The sequence below is a fragment of the Lissotriton vulgaris genome, chromosome 8 (genome assembly GCF_964263255.1).
Source record: "Lissotriton vulgaris chromosome 8, aLisVul1.2, whole genome shotgun sequence".
NCBI classification, from domain to species: domain Eukaryota; kingdom Metazoa; phylum Chordata; class Amphibia; order Caudata; family Salamandridae; genus Lissotriton; species Lissotriton vulgaris.
Window position 1 is genome coordinate 288,953,429 of NC_141696.1, and position 27,847 is coordinate 288,981,275.

The 27,847-nt window shown below is 46.0% G+C and overlaps 1 protein-coding gene across 1 annotated transcript in view; it reads left to right on the forward strand.

The window, feature by feature from the left end:
* The window catches only part of LIPI (lipase I), a 213,368-nt gene that overhangs the window by 123,383 nt on the left and 62,138 nt on the right, over positions 1–27,847 (forward strand). Inside the window, exon 6 of the mRNA XM_086934060.1 lies at positions 5,858–6,025. Coding sequence (XP_086790186.1) covers positions 5,858–6,025 — 168 coding nt within the window. The remainder of the gene's footprint in view (positions 1–5,857; positions 6,026–27,847) is intronic.

A 27,847-nucleotide genomic window follows, 5' to 3' on the forward strand; every position in this document is an offset into this window, starting at 1 on the left:
CCCCCTGCACCTGATAACTTGATACATCACTCTGTCACTTTATGACTTCACCGCAGCAACACGGTCCATACTTACCCCAAAAGACTGTTACATTTAGTCACTCCCAAGACGACCTTGACCACTTCAGCTCACTGCATGGAAGTACCACACTTTGTCGCCGTTTTTCTCTCATTAAAATATTACCAGTTATGACTCGCTTTCAAAACGTCGCGCCACGCTAAAACGTACTCGCTTAGCTTCTACCACCATAAGCTCACTGCATGGATTTAGCATGCACCAGACTTCGATGTCGCTGTCACCCTGGCATGGTATGAATCCTGCACAGCATACACAGTTGTGATAAGGGTATGACTAACTGACATGCTTTATCCTTTTGTTTCCCCTTTTCTCCTTTTATTAATTTTTCTGTATGGCATATGTATTTTCACCTAGTGGTGTCAATTGAAAGAGTAATTTCTTTAGGCAATCATTGTCTGTCCTGAAGATGAACCGATATTTTGTAGGGTTCGAAACGTCGTCGACCTGAATGCACTAAATGCATAGCTGACTACAATTGTTCATGCATATGTGTATATTTGTGGATTATCTACTTATGATTTATGATATCTAGATGACCCAACCTTGCCTGTTACTTTTACGTTTTGTTTTTGCCCCCCAGTGGGTTAGTCGGACATCGGCTGGTGTCCCACTTCCATCACATTGTCTGTTATATTTCTCTGTGATCTTCCCTATCAAAATAATAAACTGTCCGGCTGGACATGTCTTTAAAAAAATATAGTCCTATTTAGTCTATATTTATTTTCTTAACAATTTTCCTTCCTAGTCTAAGGACCACTGTTTTTTGAAAATAAGCCCACCAGCAGCATTTGTTTAAAAGCCCTGGGCACTCCTGGTGAACTGTACTTGGGTCTGACAGGTAAACCATACCAGCCAATCATGGAATCACTAATCCATAAATCAATTTATAACAGGGAGAGCATATGTACTTTAGCACTGATCAGCAGTGGTAAAGTGCACAGAGTCATAAAATAGCCAACAGCACGTCATAGAAAAATATAGGAAGAAGGCAAAAAGTTCAGGAATGATCCTGCAAAAAGGGCCAAGTCCAACATTGTGCGTGCTAAAGGAACGTGTGGTGATGTCTTTGGTCAATTTGGTGAACAAAATACATATATAGGCTGAACAAATATACACAAATTAACATACACATAAACATCTTACATGTTTAGGTGTTTTTACACCACAAAATGCAATGGTATAAAACACATATTTTACAGGGAACCATGGAAGGATGGGAAATGATTCACAGTTCCCTGTGAAATATGGATTTCAGTATCATAATTACAGCACCTGGCTACTCTGTAGAGTTTTACCAATGAGCGAGTCACTAGGACTATGTGGCAAATGTATCCACATTAGGCATCAAGGTGACCTAAATTATGTAGCAAAGGAGAAAATTATGGAGCACCTTCTCTGGCAGTATAATGTTCACATTTATGAGCTAAAAACAAAATTATTTTGTGAGACTTGCAAATTGCACAAATTATATGGCTTATACGATATTGATAAATCCATACTTGTGTGATAAATACTACAGAAACTGACATTTTCTTCACTGGCCCTCAATATTGTCCATTATTTTATCAACAATTAAATCATGAATGGTACATATTAATAAAACCACACTAATTCCAGTGTTGGATTTATTGATACATGCACACAGAGGGCACATTAGAGGCGCCCCCTGAAAATCTACCAGCTACTGGTGTGCTGAATGACTGTTTTTCAACAGCCTACTACTGGAGACAAATGGTTGACCCCCAAGGGTGGGGACCTTTTGCTCTGAGGAGGCCAGAAATCAAGCCTGCTTGGACAGATGGTGCTTATACCCTCGCACAGAGGATAACCTGCAGAGTATGTAAATCTGGCTTCTCTCACAGGAGAGGAAGCTGACCCCCTTTGTCAAGAGCATTGGAACTGAACAGGTAAGAAAATTAGCTAGTCAAATAGGGGTGTCCACCCTCGGGCCAGTACAAACCCAAAGGAGCGCTACCTGAAGTGGCCGCGACTTTTCAGAGTTAGCCATTTTGGTGATGGCAAACATAGGAACTCTGGGCAAAGGTTATGCCCTCTTCCCACAGGAAGTGGTCATATAGGGGGCATAGTGACCACAGAGGTAAGTGCCCCATTGCATATTACCCTACACTCCCCTAAAGCCACCAAATCCAGTATTTAGGGGAGCACCTGGCACCAAAAGATCCGATCCTGATGACCTACAAAGAAGAACACTGAAGAGCTGCAAAAGCAGAGGCCTGAAAAAGAGCAACTGAATTGGCATCAGCCCTGCTGGCTTGTTTGCTGTTCCCCATCAGACTTGTGCCAAAGACATCTCGCCCTGCAGCTGTCATGCCTCCAAGCCTGGGAGGACGGCCTGCCTTCAATAAAGATTAATGGCTTCCTGGTGAAGTAGCAGAATGACCCCCCTGCATCATGCAAGCACCCCAAGAAGAATTGTGAGGACTCCGGAACCATCAAATTCTGATGCCGCCAAGCACCATGCACCCTAGCCCGAGTTGAAGTGGGCCAACGGTGTCAGCATGGTTCCCAAGCCATCAGGAGTTAGAGTCCACTTTGGGTTCACCCCTCGTGAACTCCCCGTCATTGCCTGTCTGAAGGCCCCCCGGACAAAGAAACCTGACAACTCAAAGACCCTGTGCTCCAGCAACCCTGGCCTGAGGAGAAGAGGTCCACCAGTGTCCCCACGTCCTCTAGCATCGCAAGACTTGTACCCTACTGTTGGTTCAGCCGAACTGGCCTCCCCGTCCAAACCTGCAGCTTCATTTCATGGAGACCGATCCCTATAGACTAACATTAGACACCCAATGCTGTATTGCACAGCTGTACCCAACTGCCCTAGTGCCACTGGAGGTGACTTGCTGGTGCTGCCTTTGACCTTGCCATATACTCACTTTAAATCTGTTGATTGGTCTCGTAAGTCGCTGTACTGTACTGTACCTGAATGCCTTTCTTGTTTTACCTTCCATAGGATAACATTGCAGGTTCTAAAAAATGCACTTTTGACTTCTTAAACGTAAAATTATTTCTCTTACACAACGTACTAACCTGATTACATTGATTCTGGTGCTTAAATATGTATAAATATATGTGTTATTTTTAGGTCGAGCCTGAGCAACTCATGCGCTGTTCTGCAAGGCATGCTATATTCAGGTATAGACTTAAAGCTCATTTCTTTTGATATGCGCGCCTCCCGAAATTAATTAACACAAACTCACTAATGGTACCTGCGGTTCGTAGCCTCCTAACCGTGTCCTGCCCGGGGCAGCGTGCTTTAGGTTTAAGCCTTTCACCCGCTTTGATATGAACAACAGAGGTGCCCACTTTTACATTAATACGGGCGCCCACTTCCTTTGCGACTGCACCTTTGCTATGTGCGAGTGCAATTGTTTTTTTTTTTTTACCATCGCAATGCTTATTTTCTGGGGGGCTTCAGCTACATGAGCACCGCTGGCCCTCCATCTTTATTTCTTTAGTAATGCCGCCCATATGCTTAACAAGCATTTGCTATGCAATAGGTCTTGCATTTGGGAGGGTTTCAGCTATTGGCATTGTACATGACAGTGCCTTTTATTTTTATGTTGGTTTTTAAAACAGATATATTAAAGGCATTGTCATTTACAATGTCAATAGCTTAAACTATCGCAAATGTGAAACCTATTGCATTGCAAATGTTTGTTATAAATTGGTGTGGATCTCCTTATTGACTTGTTTACATCTTATATTGAATATTGTGTGTTTTTGAACCTTGGGATTGTCGGAGAAAGACCCTGTCTACTCATAGGAGAACCCCCGGTACTCTAGGCATGCTATAGATGTGTGGCTCAATGGTTAGAGCGGGAGACCCTGATGTAGAGGTCTAGCCTGGGACCAGGGTTCAATTCCCCGCCTCGGTGGGTCTTGGGCTCAAAATTCCATGGACCTGATAAATTTCGGCCCGGTGCCTATTCCAATCATGGAGTCCCACTCTGCAACTCTGGGCAATAGCTTGCTTAATCTCCACAACGACCCCCACAACGCTAAGGATTCCTGGCCTCCACCTTGGAGGTGCCCAGGAGTGGACGCCTCACAGGAAAAGCCAGGATGGGTTCCACAGCTGTATTCGTACAAGTGCCTTGAGACCCTTGCGGGTGAGTAGTGCGCTATACAAGTATCAATTTACATTTTTTTTTACCTCACCTTGGTATATTCTATAAAGAGCCAGCTTCCTACACACATTATGTATCCAATCTCTCTGTGTCTAAAATATCACTCACTCACTCACTCACTCACTCACTCACTCACTCACTTGTTTTTAGTTAGGGTTTTGCACCAAAACCATAGGTGGTTGCATGGGAACGCCCTGGCACCACCAAGCAGGGCCGGACTGGGAACCAAAACCGGCCCTGGCAAAGTGTTCGGCCGGCCGTTGGGGGTGCCGCCAAGCTCTTTGCCAGGGCCGGTTTTCGGCCAATTTTATTACAGGGCCGATATTGGAGCTATGCTGCAAAAATGGCCCTGTAACAAAATCGGCCCCCACCAGTGCGACGCACCGGGGGATTGCCCGGTGCCCGCTACGGCCAGTCCGGGCCTGCCACCAAAGAACACAGCCATTGACGCAGAGCAATGCAAAGCAGTGCTTTCCACTGTTTTGCTTTACTTTCATGCAACATTCCAGTGCTATACAGGTTTCGTTCTGAAAAATTAATTTTAAAAAATGTGGTTAGGTTTGCATCACTTGTGTGATGCAAACCATGTGGAAAATGTTTGTAAATCTGGGCCAATATATTTTAGTAAAGTTCGTAATATTGTAGACAAGTTATTAGCTTCAGAGGTTTTTAAAAAATAGCAGACATTTCTGTATTTTGCGTAGTTCTGTTCCATAGAAGTAGATACATTATTTGTATTTTCAGACATATGTGATTGATATTAATGCAAAATAAATCAGTGTTGTCAATATTCCATTAGAGTAAATTAATTAACCACTTTTGACACCCCACCACGAGCCCCAAAAGTATTATTGTTCACCACTTCCTTCAGCTAACATAGCATATTGTATATTCAATGTTGAGACTGATTAGGTAATTAGCAGGAAATATTTCCTTTATTGATTTTTGTGTGTTTATTTTCTTTCTTTTGATGTTTCCGAACAGGCTATTGGTACTGAAAGAGTAAACATTTCTATATGATTGTTTATCATGCTCCTAAAATGATCTAAATTATGCATGTTTTTGACATGTATACATGCTATTAATGGAAAATAGATAGTTGTTTTTAGTATTCCATTGGGGCAAATTTGGGAAGTACTCTTGCTTCCCAGCTGCAAGATACATTACACATTTAATTCAGTACACAGTACATTTTATTACACATATTGATTAGGTAATTAACAGGATATATTTCTTTTGTTGATATTGTTGTGGTTTCTGTATTTTGATGTTTATAAAGATCTCAGTGCTGAAACAGTACACATATCTGTATTATTTTTTATTTATGTTCTCTAACAATATCCAAAATATTAGTATTTTCTGAGATATGTATATATATATATATATATATATATATATATATATATATATATATATATATATATATATATATATACGGCTAAAGGGGAAAACGGTGGTTTTAATGATCAATTTAGGTAAGTTAATTAAGTACGTTTGAAAAGCCACCACTCGATCTATATGTAATGTTGCCACGTATTCTGCAGGTAACACTCTTTATTATAATACAAATGTAGAAATCCTGATTCAGTAACTGTAATTGTTCTGTATGTTGATGCTTTCTGTTTTATTAACAGGATCCCAATACTGGAAGTGTGACCACCAGCGATCTGTTTTCTTGTATATATCTAGTCTCAATCAAAGCTGTGACGTCATCACATACCCGTGCAACTCTTATAGAGACTATAGAAATGGGAAATGCGCCAACTGTGATGCCTTCCGCCCACTGACGTGTCCAATATTAGGTGAGCAGCTGGAAATGTACACTCACATGTCTATTTATCAAATTTAATATTGACATTTATATTTATATTATATTGACATTTAAATAATACAGTAAACATTACTCATCATTAGAATACACATAGTGACTCATTTCATCATTATGCTTTTACAAGAACAGGTTTTTTCGTAGTGTATTCAATGTAGCAAAAGGGAATGTAACAAAAGGGGAGGGGAATTCAATGCGATCCCATCAAGGCTGGATCAGTGGCAGATTTTAGGTTACTGAAAGAAAACAAGGCTCACCTGATCTTCCAGCAGGGACTAGGTACAAAGAGTAAATGCAAAACAGTGGTACCCGAGAATGTATTTTAGCATTCAATCAATTGTTTAGTGGTACATGGACACAGGGTCATGACTATCAAATATGGTCAATCAGAAATCGGTGTACCAAAGTGGAAACCAGTACATCAGACTGATCCAAAATACTCAAACGGACTTAAGGACTATGACAAGAACTTCTGTGGTATGCACATTATATTAAAACTATACATCCACTATGTACATTAGATATATACACAACTGATCTATAATAGAAGTGGTGCTGATGGCACAGCGCATGAGGTATTTTAGTGAATGAGGTGTTCTTGTGAAATTCAGAGCTAGATATTGAGTAGAAAATGTAACTTTCTCATTTAGTAATAAAGCCCTCTATTTCCGCAATTCAAATCTTCCAACATGAATTCAACATACTTACAATTAACTCAGTAAGTACATTTTTTTCACCATCAACTCACGTAAATACGTTTTTAACAACTTGATTGTCCTGCAGTTAGGATGCAGTAAGGATGCACTGTTCCTGTTTGCGTTGTGGCCCACCTTTAACTATTACTGACTAAGCTTTATACTAGTAAATTTCGGTTAAACCTTATTCCGTGTACGATGGGTTATCCTACGGGAACTTATTCACCAAATGTATTGCCAGTTTGTCCGTGGGATGAAACTTTCTCACAATCCAATTTACACTTTATTTGTTTCTGTAAATTTTATTTGGCACATTGCAAAAAGTATATTTTTTTCTCTCATGCAGAAATACAAATTCCCACAATGTCGCCCTGTTGTCTGACCACTTTGTGTGCCACTCTCTTGCATCCTACCTCTGTTTGACATTAACGACTAGAAGATCAAATGATTTTTAATATTAATAATCACAAATTTAATTGATTACATATTTTTTACCTTTTTAGGTCTTTTTTATGTGGAACAATGTATATTTCAATATGAATTTGGAGAATTTTGGCGGTTTTTATGGATTGTTGTAGCTCCCAATTTAACAGCTGCATTCTAATTCTTTTTATAATTATCCTTTGTGCGCATGTTTTTTTATGTAAACTTTGATTAGATATGTTTTGCAAAATTTAACTATACGTACTGACACTTTGTGAGAATGCACCTTATGATGTACTGTACTTTTATGATCTCATTTTAAGATTGATAAAATGATTTCACTGACTGACTATGCCTCCTATATCTGATAATACCCTGCCCCAACTGTTTCCTCCCTGTGGAAAGCACATGAACCGGCTGCTTGAAAAAGCCTGTGCTGCCTTTCACAGTGCAGGTGGCCCTCGACTTTCCACCTGATCTGCGGGTGCAGTCATCTGCATGAATGATTGCACCCAGCTGCAGGGGCTGTCTGGGGTGTCCATGGGACCTCCTTTGCTATCTCCAGAGGGGTGCCCTTAAAGTTCACTAACTGTCCACCACAAATAGGTGGCACACCTCTTTGTCGTGCACAGTCAGTGCATCTCCTGAAAGTCTCTTTTCCTCTGTGCTCGGATCCATTAAATGGCGTAGTATTTCCCTCATATGCATGGGGCTACACTCCCAGGCAAATGAGGAAACAACCCCTTTGGGTAGTACTGGTGTTACAAATGCAATACCAATGTGCCCCTGTGGCTCAGAATGCAATGGCAAATTCCCATTGTGCCCCCAGGCACTTTAGATAATACAGCTCTTGAAATCAGCTTGCTCTAGGTGTCAATTACAAAGTTTAGGGAGGTTCTATTTGTATCTGTTATCTAACCTCTTTAACCTCTGACTACTTATTAGTGAATTTAGAAGCTATCCAACTCACACAGAGGGGTTTCGAACCCACACATGAGAAAGGACACCTTCTGGATGGAGTGTTTAGCAACGATCACAGACTAGAGGTAGGAACCCCTATGGCCCTCACATGGTCTGACCACTACTTGGTCCCGCTGCGGTGGCTACACACTGCCTCTGTCCCACCACCCCCGCGTACATTGCTTCAAGGAAGAGAATGGACTAAGCTCTCTGTCGATAGGTGGACAGATGCCTTACTTACCACCACCCCACAAGCTACGGATGACCCAACACTATTGTATGATAATTACTCCCAATGGATCTCCAAGGCCCTTGATTCTGTGTTACCAATAACAACACTAAGGGAAAAAACTAAATCTAAGGCATCACCATGGTACACTCCCAAACTTAAAGACATGAAAAGACACTGTAGGAAGCTAGAAAGATCTTGGAGGGCTTCTCGCAGCAGCTCAGCCAAAACAAACCATCATGATGCTATAAAAGAATACAAAGCAGAGATTAACTCAACCAAAGCCCGCTTCTTTGAAGATAAAATTAATAACGCCCATAACTGTCCCAGAGAAATATTCCAAATTGCAAAATCTTTAATTGACACCCCATCCACTCCCCAGGACCCCAGTAAAGCACAATTCCGATGTAATAATCAAGCGGAATATTTTTACAAAAAAATACAATTAATCTCTTCAGCATTTGTGGCTCCAGATATAGCTGACCTTGAAGCAACCATGCCACCCGGCATCACACCTTACAGACTAGAAGAGTTTCCCCCAGTAGGAGTAGACGCTCTGGAGCACATTATGAGGAAAGTTAAATCAGGATCCCCAAGTGATCCCGCACCACCCTGCCACCTAAAAAAGATCACAGATACAATACGGCCAGTTATACTCAACACCCTTAATAATTCCATCAGTACCGGCATAGTCCCTACGGCCTGGAAGGAAGCTCAAGTACGAGCTCTCCTGAAAAAACCCTCCCTAGATCCAGATAATATGGCCAACTACCGCCCTATATCCCTGCTTCCATGGGTCAGCAAACTGCTCGAGAGACACATCAATATATCTCTCACTCAATACCTAGAATCAAACAATATACTCCATGATTCTCAGGCAGGTTTCCGCCCCAGGCTGGGAACGGAAGCAGCTCTTCTGACTGTGACTGAGCTAGCTAGGAAACAGATGGACGCAGGCGGCACTACAGCAATTATTTTGCTTGATCTAAGTGCCGCTTTCGACACTGTGAATACCATCATCCTCATCCACCGTCTCAAGCAAATCGGAGTATCAGGAACAGCTATACGCTGGTTACAATCCTTCCTGGAAAACCGTTCTTTCCGAGTAGTCGAGGGTACCACACAATCCAGGATATGGCCTCTTGATCAGGGTGTGCCTCAGGGCTCGTCCCTGAGCCCCACCCTTTTTAATATATATATGCTCCCTTTGGCAGACATCGTCCATTCATTTGGCCTGGAGTTAGTCACATATGCTGACGATACTCAACTGATCGTCTCCATGAACCAAATCACCGCCTCTCCACCCAGTCTTGAGAAATGTTTAGTGGCAGTTAATAAATGGATGGCCAGCTCCCACCTGAAACTTAATGGTGATAAAACGGAGCTTATGATTCTTGGAAACCCAAACATTTCCTATCCGCTCCCGAACTGGCCCCCATGTATGGGCACCCAGCCTCAATCCAAACCCCAAATAAAGAGCCTAGGCATCTGGCTTGATGCTAATCTCAATTTTAACCATCAAGCAACGATCGTATCGGCCACCTGTTTCGGTATGATGCGTATGCTTAGGAAAGTACTACCACTTCTCCCTCCACAAGCCCGCAGGATCATGGTGCAAGCCATTATTCTGTCCCGTTTAGATTACGGGAATGCATTGTACCTAGGGGCCCCGGCGACTACAACAAAGAAGCTCCAAGTCACGCAGAACGCAGCAGCCCGCCTCCTGCTGGGCCTTAACCGGCGGGACTCAGGGACTGCTGCTCTAAAAAAACTCCACTGGCTACCCATCAAGGCCAGAACACTGTTTAAATCAATGTGCTTTATGCACAGAGCTATGTGGAAGGAAGCGCCAGCAATGATCTGTTCGTTGGCCACCCCATACCTTCCCCGCAGGTCGCTGCGCTCCAGCACAGCCTTTCTGGCCACCGAGAACAAAGTTAAACGTGCCAGATGGGGAGGCCGTTCCTTTTCTTGGAATGCGGCCAAGGCCTGGAATGCTCTGCCAGTCTCCCTGCGTGGCGAACCCAATCTCCTAAAATTCCGCAAGGAACTGAAAACCCTCCTTTTCACGTAAACTTCACTACCCTCACTTGTCCCCCCAGTCACACTCAGCGCTACGAGGCCTCCGGGTAGTCTGCGCTTAATAAAACCCAATTAATAATAATAATAATAATTAGTCTTGTATTTCAAAAGGGTGTGCAGTTCCTAACTGGACGTGTGGGGAAAGGGAGGTCTTTCTTCGTGATGCCCTCACACACCCTGCAGAATGTCATACTTCATCATTGGGCCATGCTCCTCGTTGGGCCGGCGCGGCAATGCCCGATGGGCTCCTGTAAACGGGGCTCTTTGTTGGAGATCTTTTGAAGAAGCCGTTGGGTGCTTGTGGGTGTGAGAGCTGCGTAGTGCACGGGTAAGTGAAATAAAATAGGTCGGGAGGAGTCCTACTCTGGTCTAGTTTTAATGTTTTAGGTAGGTTGAGCCTAATTAAAAGGTGTTGGGGCCCTAAGCGGATGTGATGTGCCTAAAGGGCTGTCAAAGTGTAGTAGGTCAACATGTTTTGTGCCCCTAACGGGTCAAGTGGCACTTCAGCAAGACTGAAAAAAACTAAAATGTGATTGGTGCACTACCGTCTGGATCTATAATTTTTGATTAGTTCAATCAATCAATCAATCAGAGCATTTATATAGCGCACTACTCACCCAGAGGGTCTCAAGGCGCTTAGGGGAGGGGGGTTCGCTACTGCTCGAACAGCCAGGTCTTGAGTTGCTTCCTGAAGGCGAGGTGGTCCTGGGTAAGGCGGAGGTGGGTCGGGAGGGAGTTCCATGTCTTGGCGGCGAGGTAGGAGAAGGACCGTCCCCCTCTGGTGGCTCTTCGGATGCGGGGGACGGCGGCGAGGGCGTGGCCGGACGATCGAAGCTGGCGTTTGGGAGCGTAGAAGTTGAGGCGGCTGTTGAGGTATCCTGGGCCTTGGTTGTGTAGGGTTTTGTGTGCGTGGGTGAGGAGTCGGAAGGCGATTCTCTTGTTGACCGGGAGCCAGTGTAGGTCTCTCAGGTGTCCGGAGATGTGGCTGCGACGGGGGATGTCCAGGATGAGTTGTGCTGAGGCGTTCTGGATCTGCTGGAGTCTCTTCTGGAGTTTGGCGGTGGTTCCGGCGTAGAGGGAGTTGCCGTAGTCCAGACGGCTGGTGACGAGGGCCTGGGTGACCGTCTTCCTGGTCTCGGTGGGGATCCACCGGAAGATCTTACGTAGCATGCGCAGGATGTTGAAGTACGACAAGGAGACGGCGTTGACTTGCCTGGTCATGGAGAGGGAGGAGTCCAGGATGAAGCCCAGGTTGCGTGCGTGGTCTGTAGGTTTGGGTGCGCTTCCTAGGGGAGGGGTACACCAGGAGTCATCCCAGGCGGAGGGTGAGGATCCCAGGATGAGGACTTCCGTCTTGTCCGAGTTCAGTTTCAGGCGGCTGTTCTTCATCCATTCGGCTACCTCTTTCATCCCTTCGTGTAGGTTGGCTCTGGCGGTGTTGGGGTCGTTGGTGAGGGAGAGGATCAGCTGGGTGTCGTCGGTGATGATGTTGAGGTTGTGCTGGCGTGCGATGTCTGCGAGGGGGCTCATGTAGACGTTGAAGAGGGTTGGACTGAGCGAGGAGCCTTGAGGGACACCGCAGATGACTTCGGTGGCTTCAGATCTGAACGGAGGAAGGCGGACTCTCTGTGTCCTTCCGGCGAGGAAGGAGATGATCCACTCCAGTGCCTTCTCCTGGACTCCGACGTTGCTGAGGCGCTGTACTAGGGTACGGTGGCAGACAGTGTCGAAGGCCGCGGAGAGGTCTAGGAGGATGAGGGCTGCTGTATCTCCGTTGTCGAGCAGAGCTCGGATGTCATCGGTGGCTGCGATCAGGGCGGCCTCAGTGCTGTGGTTGGCCCGGAGGCCAGACTGCGAGGGGTCGAGGGCGCCGTTCGTCTCGAGGAAGGCGGCCAGCTGCTTGTTGACGGTCTTCTCGATGACTTTTGCAGGAAACGGGAGCAGGGAGATGGGGCGGTAGTTCTTGAAGTCGGTGGGGTCGGCTGATGGCTTCTTGAGTAGGGCGCTGAGTTCGGCGTGCTTCCAGCTCTCCGGGAAGGTAGCGGTGTCGAAGGAGGTGTTGATGATGTCCCGCAGGTGGGGTGCGATGACAGCGTCGGCCTTGTTGAAGACGTGGAGAGGGCAGGGGTCGGTCGGCGATCCGGAGTGGATGGAGTTCATCGTACGGATGGTGTCTTCGGTGCTGATCGGAGTCCAGGCGCGGAGGGTGGTGGTGGGGGGCGGAGGTTCGATCGTGGCGTGTGTCGGTTGAGTGCTGAAGCTGTTGTGTATGTCCGCGATCTTGTTGTGGAAGTAGGAGGCGAGGGAGTTGCAGAGGTCTCGCGAAGGGGTGATGTCGTTGTTTCCAGCGGATTAGGTTGGAGAGCTCTTTGACGATGTTGAAGAGTTCCTTGCTGTTGTGTGCGTTGTTGTCCAGCCATTCTTTGAATGGCGGCGTGGATGAGTTGGTGGTGCTTGCGGGTGGCGAGCTTGAGGGCAGCCATGTTGTCCGGAGTTGAGTCTCTGCGCCAGGTTCTCTCGAGGGCTCGGCAGTTCTTCTTGGAGCTCTTGAGTTCGTTGGTGAACCATGGGGCTTTCTTGCTGCTGGGTCTGCTCGGTGGGGTCCTCAGGGGGGCGAGGTCGTCTGCGCAGTCGCTGATCCACTTGGTGAGGTTGGTGGCCGCCTGGCTTGGGTTCGTTGTGCTGATGGGAAGGTTCCTGCTCAGGGAGGTTGCGAGCTGGTCAGCTGTGATCTTGTTCCAGCTTCTGCGTGCAACCTGTTGCTGGTGGTGGTGGATCGTGGTCCTTCCGAAGCTGAAGTGGACGCAGCTGTGGTCCGTCCAGTGGAGTCCGGTGGCGTGGCTGAAGGCGATGTGCTTGCTGGATGAGAAGATGGGGTCGAGTGTGTGTCCGGCGTAGTGGGTGGGGGTGGTGACCAGCTGCTTGAGTCCCAGGTTTGCGAGGTTGTCCAGCAGGGTGGTGGTGTTGCGGTCGTTGTAGTTCTCCAGGTGGAAGTTGCGGTCCCCGAGGAGGATGTAGTCGGTGGAGCAGAGGGCGTGCGGGCTGATGAAGTCGGCGATGTCTTCGCTGAATTGTGTGCGTGGTCCCGGGGGTCTGTAGATGAGGGTACCTCTGAGGGTGGTCTTGGGGTTGATGTGGACCTGGAAGTGCAGGTGCTCGGCGGGTGCGAGGGTGTCTTCGGTGTTGGTCGTGATGCGGATGGTGTTCCTGTGGATGATGGCGATGCCTCCTCCGGTGTGGTTGATGCGGTCCCTTCGGATGATCTTGTAGCCGTCTGGGATGGCGATGGCGATGTCGGGCGCTGAAGAGGCTTTCATCCAGGTTTCCGTGAAGAAGGCGACGTCTGGAGCTGTGGTGTCAAACAGGTTCCAGATCTCGACGGCGTGCCTGTGGACGGAGCGGGTGTTGAGCTGGATGCATTTCAGGTGGCTGCTGCTGTTGATCGTCTTGGTTTTGGTCGGTGCTGGTGTAGTGCAGGTCCGGATGCACGAGAACTTGCAGGAGTTGCAGCAGAAGGGTCCGTGGGTGCGTCTCGGGGTGGCTCGGTAGCAGCCCAGGAATCGGCCGGCGTTGAGCGTGATGAGGGTGGCGGCGTCGTACATCCGGCGGGTGGGCTGGGGTCTGCGGGGGCCAGGGGTCCTTGCACTGGGCGCAGTCCAGGCGCGGACGGGCGCAGACGGGCTTACCTTTGGCGCGCCTTCGGCGCACAATCGGCACGCCCGCTGCGCGTCAACGCTGCACGTTCGCACGGTCGCCATATATGGCCAAGTGCAGGGAGGGTGGAGCAGCTGGGAGGCGGGAGCGGGGAGGAAGGGGGCGTGTCCACACTCCTGGTGGCGGGAAGCGGGAGGCGGGGAGCGGGGCGGGTGAGCGCAGGGGACAGCAGCAAAAAGGGGGACGAATGGGGTACAATACTAAGAAAAACAATCAGGACAAAAAAATGCAGATACAAGAAAACAGTGCACAGAAGTCGAGAAACCCCACCAGGCAGAGGTGCGGCACAACGAGCAGTGGGGAAGGCTCAGCGAGGCTGAGAGCAGGGCAGGCGGGAGCACACGCAGCAGCTGGTGGCCGTGCGGCGCGGGGGTGTACCCTAGTAGGCTAGTACTGGGGTATTGTAGACCTAGTGAGAAGGGGAGAAAAAGGAGGAGAAAAGGGAACAACCAAGTAAATATTAAAAGAGCATGTGTCATTGGACTCAATTAACAGTAATACAAACAGGTTGAATTAAACTGTAATAAGACATGCACATGCATATACAACTTTGTGGTTTGATGCTCACTTATTGAAGATCATTGTGCTCCAGTGTATGAAGAGCTACAGGGGATTAATTAGAGTTCTCTTTAAATATCAAATGCAGTGGTGAGGAAGACATTTGAGCTATGCATCAAACTTAGTGCCAGTGCCGGTTTGAGCATGGTTGTGGCAGAATGCAATTAATAATTGACCTCGTAGTGGTAACTAGCGTAACCTGATGTTATGAACAGGAGCTCCACGCAAGTATTTCTGTGGGCATACAGGGCGTCCGTACATGTGGAGGAAAATGTGCCTGTGCTCGTAGAGGTTGTATGTAAGGTATATCTGTGCAACAAATTACTATAGTTAGCGTGACTTTAGCCGGGTGTTAAAAACATACATGACAGCTGGAGAACATACATACTTCTTCCGAGCGGTTGCTAGATTTCGAAATGTCAGTATGCGGAGGTCGCGCTCAATTTGATGTGCATCACTTACAAAGGTGCCGATAATGGCTTGACCATGCCAAGTGTCAATATGAGCTATTGCTGACATTTGCTACATGCACAGATTATAACTATGCCAAATATCTAACAGTTGCTACATGCACGTACTGTGTAGAAGTTGGTAGTGGAATTCAGAAGTTATTTGGTATAAATTCCTGGAAAGGAAAAAGCATAGATCAAACACTCACCCCTACTACTGAAGTCTAAGGCTGATGGGGTGGCAGAGCACATCACTGCTTTAGAGCTGTGGAAAGAGTAGGCATTGATCATGAACGGGCGAGAGGTTTTTTGCTTACCGGAATTGCCCAGGTGTTGATAGGATACTCACATCAGGTGGCAGACGACTAGCATTCATCATACCCATAGCTCCGGGCCCCTGTGCTGGTGGCTTCCGGGTTCTGGCTTTTTATTGCAACGTCTGAGGCATGCAAAGGCTGGCGAGTTAGCCAGAGCGGCCATCTTGGGTATGAATTTGTCAAGTTAGCTTTATTTAACCAGACGTGGCGAACAGTATGTGGGCAATCTACGAATAGTGCATAATCACATTATATGGCAGCTAGGAGTGTTTTGAACAGATGACTGTTTAATTCATGATTTATTAAATACTGATGTTAACACTTGTGTGTGGACCAAACATGGCGAACACTGTGTCGGCAATTTTCGAATTGTGTCTAATTCCATTATTTGGTGCATGAGGTGTTTAAAACAGGTGAGTGTTTAAAACCAATTCACAATTCTTCAATGGCTGAAGTTGACATTTGTTTATGAATTAGTTTTGAAAACCACCAGTTCCTGTTATTTGTCTATGTAGTACCTAACCTGCTGTCTAAGTAAGGGGACCTAAATGGTGAAACAAAAGGTGACCCACGACGAAATATTGTTGGAGCGGTATGGTAGGATGTAGCAAGGGGCAAATTAGCCTGACAAGTCCTCTGGGGTCCATGACATGGCTCGGGAAACTGCCTTTAAAACGGAAGCATTACAACGCATGCCATTACAACGCATGTTGTTACAACGCGAAAGGCTTGTTGAAGGGGTAGAAGGTGTTGGATTTGTGTTTGAGCAGAGATATAGTGCCTGGGATACTGGGATGTTAGGATGGTTTTTGTAATCATCCCTAATGGTTCAGTTCCACCCACGGGATATCGTCATTGAGCCCGCTGATTTGCACTCCCAGTTTGAATACCCAACATTGTTCCTTCCTAAACAAAGCTTCTTTTCTGATGTTGGGGTAACTTCAAGTGTGGTAAATTGTAATTTACCGTCGGAATTTCTATGCGGTAAAGTTCAATAATAATAACTCAATCGAAAATAAAGAGTCAAAGTCTGTGGCAGCTGAGTTTCAAAATGGGTTTTATTCCATAAAATGGAATGGTTCGAACCAGGATATCATGTTCCTTTCACCATAAAGGATCAGGAAGGGATAGAGCATACTTTATTGACAGAACAGAACTTTTATAGTTAATGCACAGAATGGTGATCAATACAGAAGGCGTAACAGCTGAGAGAAACGAGATAAGAACACAGGTGCGTAGCAATACGTAATCAGAAGGCGTGCACTAGGGCGTACACAGAGGCGTGTGCTAGAAACGTCACATGAAGGTGTCACAAGTGGGTGGATACCTAGTGGAATCTTGCAGTGTCAGCAGAAATCTGTGGCAAGGATGCGCGCGCAGCAGCATGACGTGTGACTGACGTGAGGCTGGAGGGTGCAGGGGACTTGACATTTAGCCCTAGAGGGGAGAGACAGAAGTCTGGCATGTCAGATCAACTCGTTCCTAAATCAGATCTGATATCTTGTGTTTGGGGAACTATATTATCTAGAAGGAAAGGTCTCTCGGGCAGAGGCTACTCTATACTGACTATTAATGCGTACATATGTGACTACGTGTCTGCGTGTAAGGTGAGGGGCCATGGGCCTACCATGGTAACAGGAGCAATGAATTACTTGCATGGAAACAGAGAGGCCGGGCCCTTTGCTCTGCAGCCGGGGAAATGTTTATCTATTCTGCTGGACTGGAATGTGTTTTCGAGGAGCTGAACTCGGCTATACTGATAACTTGAAGGCAAAATACTGTCTTTGGCAGGCAAGCAGGCCGAGCCGGGCACCGCTCGCCGCGCAGGGAGTAGGACAGAGGTCAGGGAGGCATCCCACGCTGCAGCTTTCAGGAGGCAGAGAACAGAAAGGGCTTGATGGCAGAAATCAGGGCCTAGCTTTGCAGGGCTAGGGAAAACGTGGAAGTGCACCATGAAAAGACGTTGGCAAGGCATACTTAGGAACTGAATTATTGATCCATTCATGGTGGATCTGAAAGAGGACATGTTAACGTTGGACGCAAATGTATTTGCGTCTTCATAGCTGGCACAGGAGGGAAGTTACATGCACTTTAAGCTCGTACATGGAGACGGTGGGGTACACGTTAGGGAACATTTCTGACCATAAAATTTTATATTTCCTCATTCCCTCCTTGTTCCCTACGGACCCTTCATGATACATCAATCCTCATTAGTCCATCTACTTGTTCATATAACATCATTTGCTCTTCCTTTTTTAGACGAGATTTAGAACGTGGACTTGGATGAGGAAACAGGATGTGGCGCACAGGCCGCAAATCGCCGGCCCACATTGGATACATAGGCAACAACTGAATACTATGAGAAGGGCTATTCCGAGAAAGGATAGGACTTTCCAACCCCAGGCTGACAACACGCTCCAGAACCAACCGGACCAAGTCCAAGTACCTGGCTTCTGGTGTATCTGACTTGCAATCTTATGGAGACGTGTAATGGCTTTATATACTGACGGTGCATTATTAGGAATGAAAACACAGCAGCTCGATCCGAGGACTTTACAGGCCCCGCCCCTATCGGCCAGGATGACGTCAAGGACGAGACGATTTTGAAGAACGACAAGTCTCACAGCAGACTGTTCCTCGGTCAAGTTACCTAGGGCGGAAGTAGTTTCATTCACTACTGCTTCGAGGGTTCTGGTTAAGTGACGTATAGACTTACTATTAAAGACAGCACCTAAATAGGGAAAGAAACCTTTATTGAAATCTGTGTATCGTTCCCATGCCGTTTCAGTATAGTCGACAAGCGGGAGATCTCTCTTGGGTCTGTGAACTAGATGGGAGTTTCTATGATAATCAGGTGGAGCTAGAAAAACAGGTGGCAGAAGGAATGCAATGTAACATGTCCCATCCCAATCTAGTGGCAAACGTATATAGGCGGTATGACCACAAATGAAATAGGAATGGCGGGTAGCTTTGAATGTAGACTTGCCTTTATCACTGAATTCCATCACAGTAGTACATTTACTATGACCCAGAGGTACTGAACCATTCTTTCTGACACATAATTCGCCTTTGACGGGCAGTACTGACATAGAGGGTAAGTCTGGTCCTGTATCAGACTGAACATTTAGAATCATGAGATTGAGTGTATAATTACCTAATCCATATACTTCATTTTCTAGATCGGTCCCTGTCCTTTGTGGAAGACCCTCCTTGTTAGGGTAACATGCTTTATGCAGAACTGTGTTCAGATTTCCCCATATCCAACTGCCTTTGTAGACTATGGACTCGGAGTCTAAGGAATTTATTAAACTAAACCATGCACCACAGGAACCATTATGTGTGAACGGGTACGGGAAAAGGGGCAAGACTCCCTTGTATTTCTGATAGGGAGGAAGTCGGCCACATATCCAACAATTGGTAGCATTGCTGGTCTGATGAGAATGATGTAACATACTGATAAAAGTATTGTTGCGCAGCGCAAGTCGATAAGACAACTCATGAGGGGGTAGTTCACTGAAAGTATGCTCGACAGTGCTGTTTGAAAAGAAATGTGCATGTATGGAGAGAGGGAAATATATGTGGAGCAGAATACTTGCAGCAATAATCGTAAGACTCGGAAAAAACATAATCAATAATGTCACAATACAGTGACTACGAAGAGATTTACAATATTCTCGTTTCTTGAGCTGTTTCTGTCTATCTCTCTCTCTATTGGGGTCTAACGGGTACATGTCAGAAACTTGTCTAACCGATTCACCTAGGGGAGGACTTAAACAATTAAACTGTCTGACTTGCTAGACCTCAGCTTTAAACGGTATTCCTGTTGAGGAGTTTTCTCTACCAGGGGAAGTTTAGAGTCACTGGAATCTGGGCAGTCCTTAGAGGGGGGGGAAGAGTCAGTCTCTGGCGGTGATCCGTAAAGTTTCTTTACATGACTCATATGGACCCATCCTTTGCAGCCCTCAAGCTTCACTGCCGTCCTCATTGTCAATAAGACGAGCTTCGGCTCCTGCCAGCGGGGCTCCAGCGGACTTTTCCTGTCGAAATTGCGCACAAAGACGAAGGTTCCCGGTGTAATCTCGTGCGGCTTCACCTCGGTATTGTCGGGAAAGGCTGCAGCTACCTGTGAACGACATGATTGTAGTGCAGACATCAAGGAGGCAAGGTAATCTGTCAACATATTACTATCAACATCAGTTAATTTTCTTGGCATGGGCGTCCCCCACATATTCGGTGGCCTACCAAAGACCACCTCATACGGGGATAGCCCTGTTCTAGAGTGTACAACCATCCTCATGTAAAACAATGCATCTGGTAAGGCGACTATCCAGTCGACCCCTTTCTTGACACAAATTTTAGCAAGACGTGTTTTCAGTGTCTGATTGTGGCGTTCCACGAGACCTGCTGCCTCGGGATGTCGGACGCAGTGGAATTTCCACTGATATCCCAGCAAGAGTGAAACCTGCTTCATTAATTCGGACGAGAATGGCTGGCCGTTATCTGAGTACACGACACGAGGCAAACCGTACCGTGGGAAGAATTCGCGAACCAGCTGCTTGGCAGTGGTCGGAGCAGTGTAATCTGGGACCGGATATGCTTCTGTCCAATGGGAAAGTGCACAAACAACTACGAGGACATATTTGAAACCTCGACATCGTTCCATCTGGATATAATCCATCTGGAGGACTTCAAAAGGGTAATCGGGAGGATTGAATCCACCTTGCTCTACGGGAATGCTTTTACCTGGATTGAACTGACAACAGATCATGCAAGTACGCACTTTCTGTTTTGCTGCTGCTCGTAAATGTTTATTGTACCAGAGATTCTGTAAACTGTCTAACATGGCTTTTTCTCCCAGATGTGCTGGACTGTGTGCAGTGTTGATCATAACTTGAACCATAGAGTTGGGGAGAAACCATGTGGCTTTTCCCTTCATCATCCATCCCTGATCTGTCTGGATCCCTCCTAGTTCAGTCCATTTCTTTATTTCGTCTGGAGTAGCATGTGTCTGTATGTCAATTACATCTAGTGCGGGATCCTTAACTGTCATGCAATGTGTCGGTGTCGGAACTATTGTCTTTGTCATGTCAGCTGCATGTGTATGAGTCAGAGCTGTGTGTTTCGCGGTTTGATCTGCCAGGTCGTTACCCTGGGAAATAGTATTGGTAACTTTAGTATGTGCTTTACACTTCATGATGGCTATGGCTGAAGGCAGATGTATTGCTTCTAACAGTGCTTGAATGAGGGGACCATGTTGTATCTTGGCTCCGTGAGAGGTCAAGAAACCTCTCTCCTGCCAGAGGACACCGAAGTCGTGTACGACTCCAAAGGCATAACGTGAATCTGTGTATATGTTAACATTCCTGTTTTTGGCTATTATACAGGCTCGGGTCAGAGCGATAAGCTCTGCAGCTTGAGCAGACAGTGTATCAATACGGTGTGTTTCTTTGACTTCAGTTTCAGTGGTCACTGCATATGCGGCCACTAATTCTCCTGTGCTTGTTCTCATACATGAACCATCCACGTAAAGTGTCAGGTCTGGGTTTGTCAGTGCAACATCTGTCAAGTCTCGTCGGGGTTTTGTTACTGCATTAATGATCTCTATACAGTCATGTGGAGCTGGATCTGTAATGTTCGAAGGTAACAATGTGGCAGGATTGAGTATGTTACAGCGTCTGATTTCTATGTGTGGTTGGAACAATGTCAATTCATAACCTGTCAGTCGTGCTATGGTCAAGTGTTGAGTCTGTGTTCGGTTTAAAAGAACTTCCACAGAGTGTGGAACTTGTACTGTCAGAGGGTGTCCTAACACTATGGAATCACTTTGTCGGATTGCTAAGGCTGTTGCTGCAACTGATTTCAAGCACGCAGGCAGAGCCTGGGCTACTGGGTCTAATGTACTCGAAAAATAAGCACAAGGCTTATGTGAACCTGCTTGATCTTGTGTAAGGACAGACAATGCTGTACCATCACGTTCTGTAACAAAGAGTGTAAAAGGTTTGCTGTAACATGGTGTTGCTAAAACTGGTGCTTGACATAATGCTTTCTTTAATTCTTCAAAAGCCTGTGTGTGTTCCTGAGTCCAAGGGAGGACAGTCGAAGTCGCTGCCTCCTGTGTTGTCAACTGTATAAGGGGCTTGGTTAGAAATGCGTACTGGGGAATCCATTGTCGGCAGTAAGAGGTGAGGCCAATGAAGGCCTTTTGTGTCTTTGGTTGCGGTAAGTGTGCAATTAACTCGATGCGGTCAGGTGTTAGCTGTCTCCCCCATTTGGACAGCAAGTGCCCAAGGTACACCACTTGCTGAACACAGAATTGTAACTTTGAAGGGGAAACCTTGTGTCCTTTGTCAGCTAGAAAATGTAGGACTGTCAGTGATGCGTGTTCACATTCAGGTTCGCTACGAGCGGTGATCAGCAGATCATCGACGTACTGCAGCAGGGCAGTGTTAACTGGCATTTAAATACTGTCAAGTTGTCTTTTCAATGCTTGGCTGTAGATGCTGGGGCTTTCTGTGAATCCTTGAGGTGCGCGTGCAAATTTGAAGCTTCGGCCATTTAAACAGAATCCGAAGAGATATTGGCTTTCCGGATCAATGGGGACACTGAAGAAGGCATTCTTGAGGTCAATTACAGTAAAGAACGTCGCCTCTGAATCAATAGCAGTCAATAAGGATGAGATGTCAGGGACCACAGGGTACTGTGGCACAATGCATTTATTTAATTCTCGCAGATCAATCACCAACCGATAAACTGGTGGTGCATTTGGGTCAGTACGTTTAAGAATCGGAATGATAGGGGAATTACATAGATTGGAGTCGGTTTCGACAACCACTCCCTGTGCAATGAGCTCTTCAATGATTTCCAGTAAAGCCACTACAGCATCGGGTGGTAACTTGTATTGTCGGATTCGGGGCAGAACAACACCTGGCTTGAGTGTAACACGGTATGGTGTAATGTGCATACAACCTACATCAGTTGGGCCTTTCGCCCACAAATGCTTTGGTACATTTTTCAATCTGTCATCAAAATCTCGTAACACATAGTGACCTTTAAAGTCACGCAGAAATAATCTAACTCCCTCCAGAGAACAACATATCACTGCTCCTAGAGCCTTCAGTGTCTTGATACCTAACAAGTTTTCTGGACATGACTTCGTGAGTAGTAAGTCTGTAGTGCGTGACAATGGACCAACTGCTAGGGGAACAGGTTTCGATACTTCATTAACAATAGGCTGTCCTGAAAAACCAAGGGAAACATTCTGTGAGCCTGAGAGGGGTGCCCCTGGAACCTCATTGTGACTTATCGTTGTTCGACTTGCCCCTGTGTCAATCAGAAACTTTCTATCCTTTCCTAATACTTGACTATGTACATAAGGACCCTCTTGATCTACAGGTACTTCAATAAGAGGCAAGCCAACTTCCCTCTCTAGGCTGTTTCATGTGTATCGCTGATAATCGGGGTAATCAGATTGTGCATACTGGTACATCTGTTGTGAAACTTGCTGTGCCGCGGCAATAGGCTGTGGCTGTGGTACCGCTACTGTCTGTACTGTCTGTTGTGGAGCATGCATTGGCTGTGTATTCTGTGGAACATGTTGCTGGACCTGATGTTGGATCTGATCCTGTCTAGGCTGACGGGGTCTCTCTTTAGTTTTACCTGTGGATATGTTGTGTTTCAGGACGGCACATTCATTTACATAGTGACCTGGCTGTTTACAATAATTGCATGTCCCTTTAACAGGAGCTGCCGAATTATTAGACTGTGTCATACCCCTTTTCTGACCGTCAGCTGGGACTGACTGAGCAACTAACATTTTCATTTTCGTATCTTTCATACGTCTTTGTTCGTGATCTTGTTCTTCTCTAATTCTATTCTGGTGGTACTGTAACATTTGCAACATTTGGGATGGTGAGTTTGCTTGCCATGTACTCTCGATCTTATATACTCGGTTCTTAACCTGGGGCAGGGAATTCTCGACTAATTTGGTTACAAAAAGGTGCGGGTATGACTCGCTACTTGGTTTCAGGCCACTATTAATAATAAAACATTTCTCGAATCTAGAATAATAATCACTAGTGTCTTCATCGTGTTTCTGTTTACAGGCTGAGATTGCGTCCCAGTCTTCCTTTTTCGTTGTCAATAATCTTGGCAGAACTTGTACAATTAATCCTGGTAATGCTTTAGCTTTTTCCCCAAGGCCTAACCCTGGAGTACGACCATTTTCCTCGTTTTCTATTTCGGTCCAAATAATCTTTTTATCTCCCACCTCCCATTCTTTCTCTTTGAGTTTCTCGTAAATGCCAGCTGGCAACAGTACTTTTAACATTTTCATAATATCTGAGTACGTGTAGTCACCCATGAGTAGCATATCTTTAATTTCTCGGTGAAAACCTGCAGGGTCTTTATCGTGACAGGGTACTAGCTTCTTCATTTCTAGCAATTCTATTTTAGTGAGGGGTGTATATACATATACACGTTCTAGTGTGTCATCTTCTTTTCTTACCGGATGTACTTCTCGTAAGGGATTCTGTCTGTCGAAGTAATACATTTTTCTTTCTGGGGGTGGTGGAGCTGACATAAACTGTGGTCTCAGAAAAGTATTATACTTGAGTCTATGTTCTAGAATTTCTTTAATTAAATCGGTACCTAGGCCTCTCCATCTATTAGAGAGCAGTTCTACCAATATGTCCGGTAAGGGACCTGGATCAGAATGTTGGCTTTTAAACAACGTAATGAGATGCTGAATCATGTATACACTAGCTAATTTCTGTTCATCAGGGGAAAGGCTCAAAAACGTCTGAGCTACTGCATCATCATTATACATACTAGAATTGTCAGCCCATTGTACGGCGGACCGAGCTAGTTCTTGTTCATCCATAGAATTGAGTACATGGTACCCCATTCGATCTTGAAGTATTTTATCGGTAGCCTGAAACAAATGTTCAGGAGTCCTTGGATTTGACATGGCTGCTTGAAAAAGTCTCTTACTTTCTGGACGTACTGGACACATTGTATTATTAAAGGGTCTTCCCTTACCTACATAAGCTATCGTTTCTTTAGCTGGTAATTGCAATGTTTGTGCTGTTGTTTCCGGTTACTCCTCCTCCCCCGAGGATTCATTCTTATCTGAATCTATTTCTATTTCAGGCTGTCTTCTTTCGTGTATTTTAATTACTGCTTTTCGGATCCTTTTGTACATGTTTTCTATACAACTCTGTTTATCATGCTTTCCGTCTGCTATATTCTGACCCCATTTGTTAAGTGCATTCATTTCTTCTTTGTCTACACCAGGCCTATCTTGGTCTCTTATCAAGCAGTTTATGAAGAAGCGTAATATCATACCTTGAGTGTCAACTTTCTGGTATGCCATGGCCTGGCCAATACTTTCAGGACCTTCCCCCGTTTGGACAAAATGATATATTCTGTCTAGATGATCAATCATTCCTGGTAGTATCATTAAGTAGTTTGCAACTCGTCGTAGACGTACTGATGCTAGCATCATTCTGTCGTCTTTACCGGGTACTGGATCATATCTACAGTCTGCGAGAGGCTCTTTAAGTATATCATAATTCGCTGTTTGAGGTGTACGTTGTTTTGCTAAATCCCTATAAGTCAGTCTATGTGTTTGTGGCGGCGTTTGAAAACCTCCGGCCGCACCTCCTGAGGTGCCAGGTCCGAAAGGATTTAGTGGATTAATGCCAGGAATAATAGGTGCAGGAAGGGCTGGGGCTGGGGGAACAGGCGCAGGATGTGGAACGGGAGGAGGAGTTTGTTGTTGCAGAAGTGGTTGATCATTTCGGGGCGGGGTGCCATCAGCAGGTGGCGCCTGGACACGTGGATTTGTATATGCGGGAGCTACGTCGTCTAAATAGGAAGAAAGGAATATGTCCTTTGCGGTCTTGTGGCGTACTTTAGTCGGAACCAATGGAGGGGGCAGATCTTTCGGTACTTCCGGGGTGGCCTTAGGTAAACCTTCGGCCAAAAGGGGATACATACCATTTACAAGAGTATTTCGCTGTCTGTCTACTTGCTCTGCTTTGACTCGTATACCTTCCTCAACTAATTCATTTTCTCGGGCTTTTTCTGAATCCTCCCTATGTTTCTCGGCTTTTCGGAATTCTTTTTCTGTTCGTTTATGCGATTCTTTACGCCACAATTCTATGGCATCTTTCTGAGATTGTCTGGCTTTCTTTTTCCATAGCGCTTCTTCTACTCTCATGATGCAATCTGCATCCCATGTCCCTGTAACGGGCCATCTATATTTCTCTTCTAGGTTCTTAGTATAATCGGCCCATAAATCTAGGTACAGTATGGCCTCGAAGCCATGTTTGTGGTACATAAAATTTCCGGGAGTGTCCCTGGGTGGGACAGGAATCGCTTCCTCTAGTATCCCTTTCCTAGTTCCTATCTGTCTTAATTTGCTGAACAGTGGCATCTTGATATTCGGTACTTGATACTTACTTGAACCTGAACACACTTTTAACACAGAAACACAGTAATGTATATCAAACAGTCACTCATACCACAACATTAATCACATAAAAACAATGTGAACACATATTGACTACCCTTGAACTCGAAAACGAGAACAAAATCGAACCCTTGAATGTCTGAATTTCTTGATATACTGCTAAACAGTACAGATACACCGCTAAAACAGTGCAGACCGGGTCTGTGTACCCAAACCCGTCTTTACCGGATACATAGTAATGCACCCGTCTAGATGCGTCCCCAGCAACGGTACTCACCGGGAAGCACGGAACGGAAGGCCTCGGAAACTCGACTGGACTGGACCGGACTGGACTCGACTCGACTCGTGACGTAGATACTTCGGAACTGGTGGGCCTCTAGATACCTCGGACCTTGTTCTCTTTGGCTGGGCTCTGGTCAGGATCCTCCGCACTCCTCACCGCCTCGTCTGGGTGCTGATCGCAGTCTCCGTCACCTCCGTAGGCCTGAGGGAGATACAGGAAATCCTGCGGGTACGCGTAATTGTCCGTCTTGGCTGGGGCAGGGGGCAAAGCCTGCAACGCACCTACCGGCGCGTGGGGTGGGGGAGGGGTCCCTATTCGGGCGCCAAATTAATGTGGTAAATTGTAATTTACCGTCGGAATTTCTATGCGGTAAAGTTCAATAATAATAACTCAATCGAAAATAAAGAGTCAAAGTCCGTGGCAGCTGAGTTTCAAAATGGGTTTTATTCCATAAAATGGAATGGTTCGAACCAGGATATCATGTTCCTTTCACCATAAAGGATCAGGAAGGGATAGAGCATACTTTATTGACAGAACAGAACTTTTATAGTTAATGCACAGAATGGTGATCAATACAGAAGGCGTAACAGCTGAGAGAAACGAGATAAGAACACAGGTGCGTAGCAATACGTAATCAGAAGGCGTGCACTAGGGCGTACACAGAGGCGTGTGCTAGAAACGTCACATGAAGGTGTCACAAGTGGGTGGATACCTAGTGGAATCTTGCAGTGTCAGCAGAAATCTGTGGCAAGGATGCGCGCGCAGCAGCATGACGTGTGACTGACGTGAGGCTGGAGGGTGCAGGGGACTTGACATTTAGCCCTAGAGGGGAGAGACAGAAGTCTGGCATGTCAGATCAACTCGTTCCTAAATCAGATCTGATATCTTGTGTTTGGGGAACTATATTATCTAGAAGGAAAGGTCTCTCGGGCAGAGGCTACTCTATACTGACTATTAATGCGTACATATGTGACTACGTGTCTGCGTGTAAGGTGAGGGGCCATGGGCCTACCATGGTAACAGGAGCAATGAATTACTTGCATGGAAACAGAGAGGCCGGGCCCTTTGCTCTGCAGCCGGGGAAATGTTTATCTATTCTGCTAGACTGGAATGTGTTTTCGAGGAGCTGAACTCGGCTATACTGATAACTTGAAGGCAAAATACTGTCTTTGGCAGGCAAGCAGGCCGAGCCGGGCACCGCTCGCCGCGCAGGGAGTAGGACAGAGGTCAGGGAGGCATCCCACGCTGCAGCTTTCAGGAGGCAGAGAACAGAAAGGGCTTGATGGCAGAAATCAGGGCCTAGCTTTGCAGGGCTAGGGAAAACGTGGAAGTGCACCATGAAAAGACGTTGGCAAGGCATACTTAGGAACTGAATTATTGATCCATTCATGGTGGATCTGAAAGAGGACATGTTAACGTTGGACGCAAATGTATTTGCGTCTTCATAGCTGGCACAGGAGGGAAGTTACATGCACTTTAAGCTCGTACATGGAGACGGTGGGGTACACGTTAGGGAACATTTCTGACCATAAAATTTTATATTTCCTCACAAGGATGGTCCAGTGTAGGTCATTTGGGGTATGATTGTATTCAATATAGTGTGCACACATCTTAG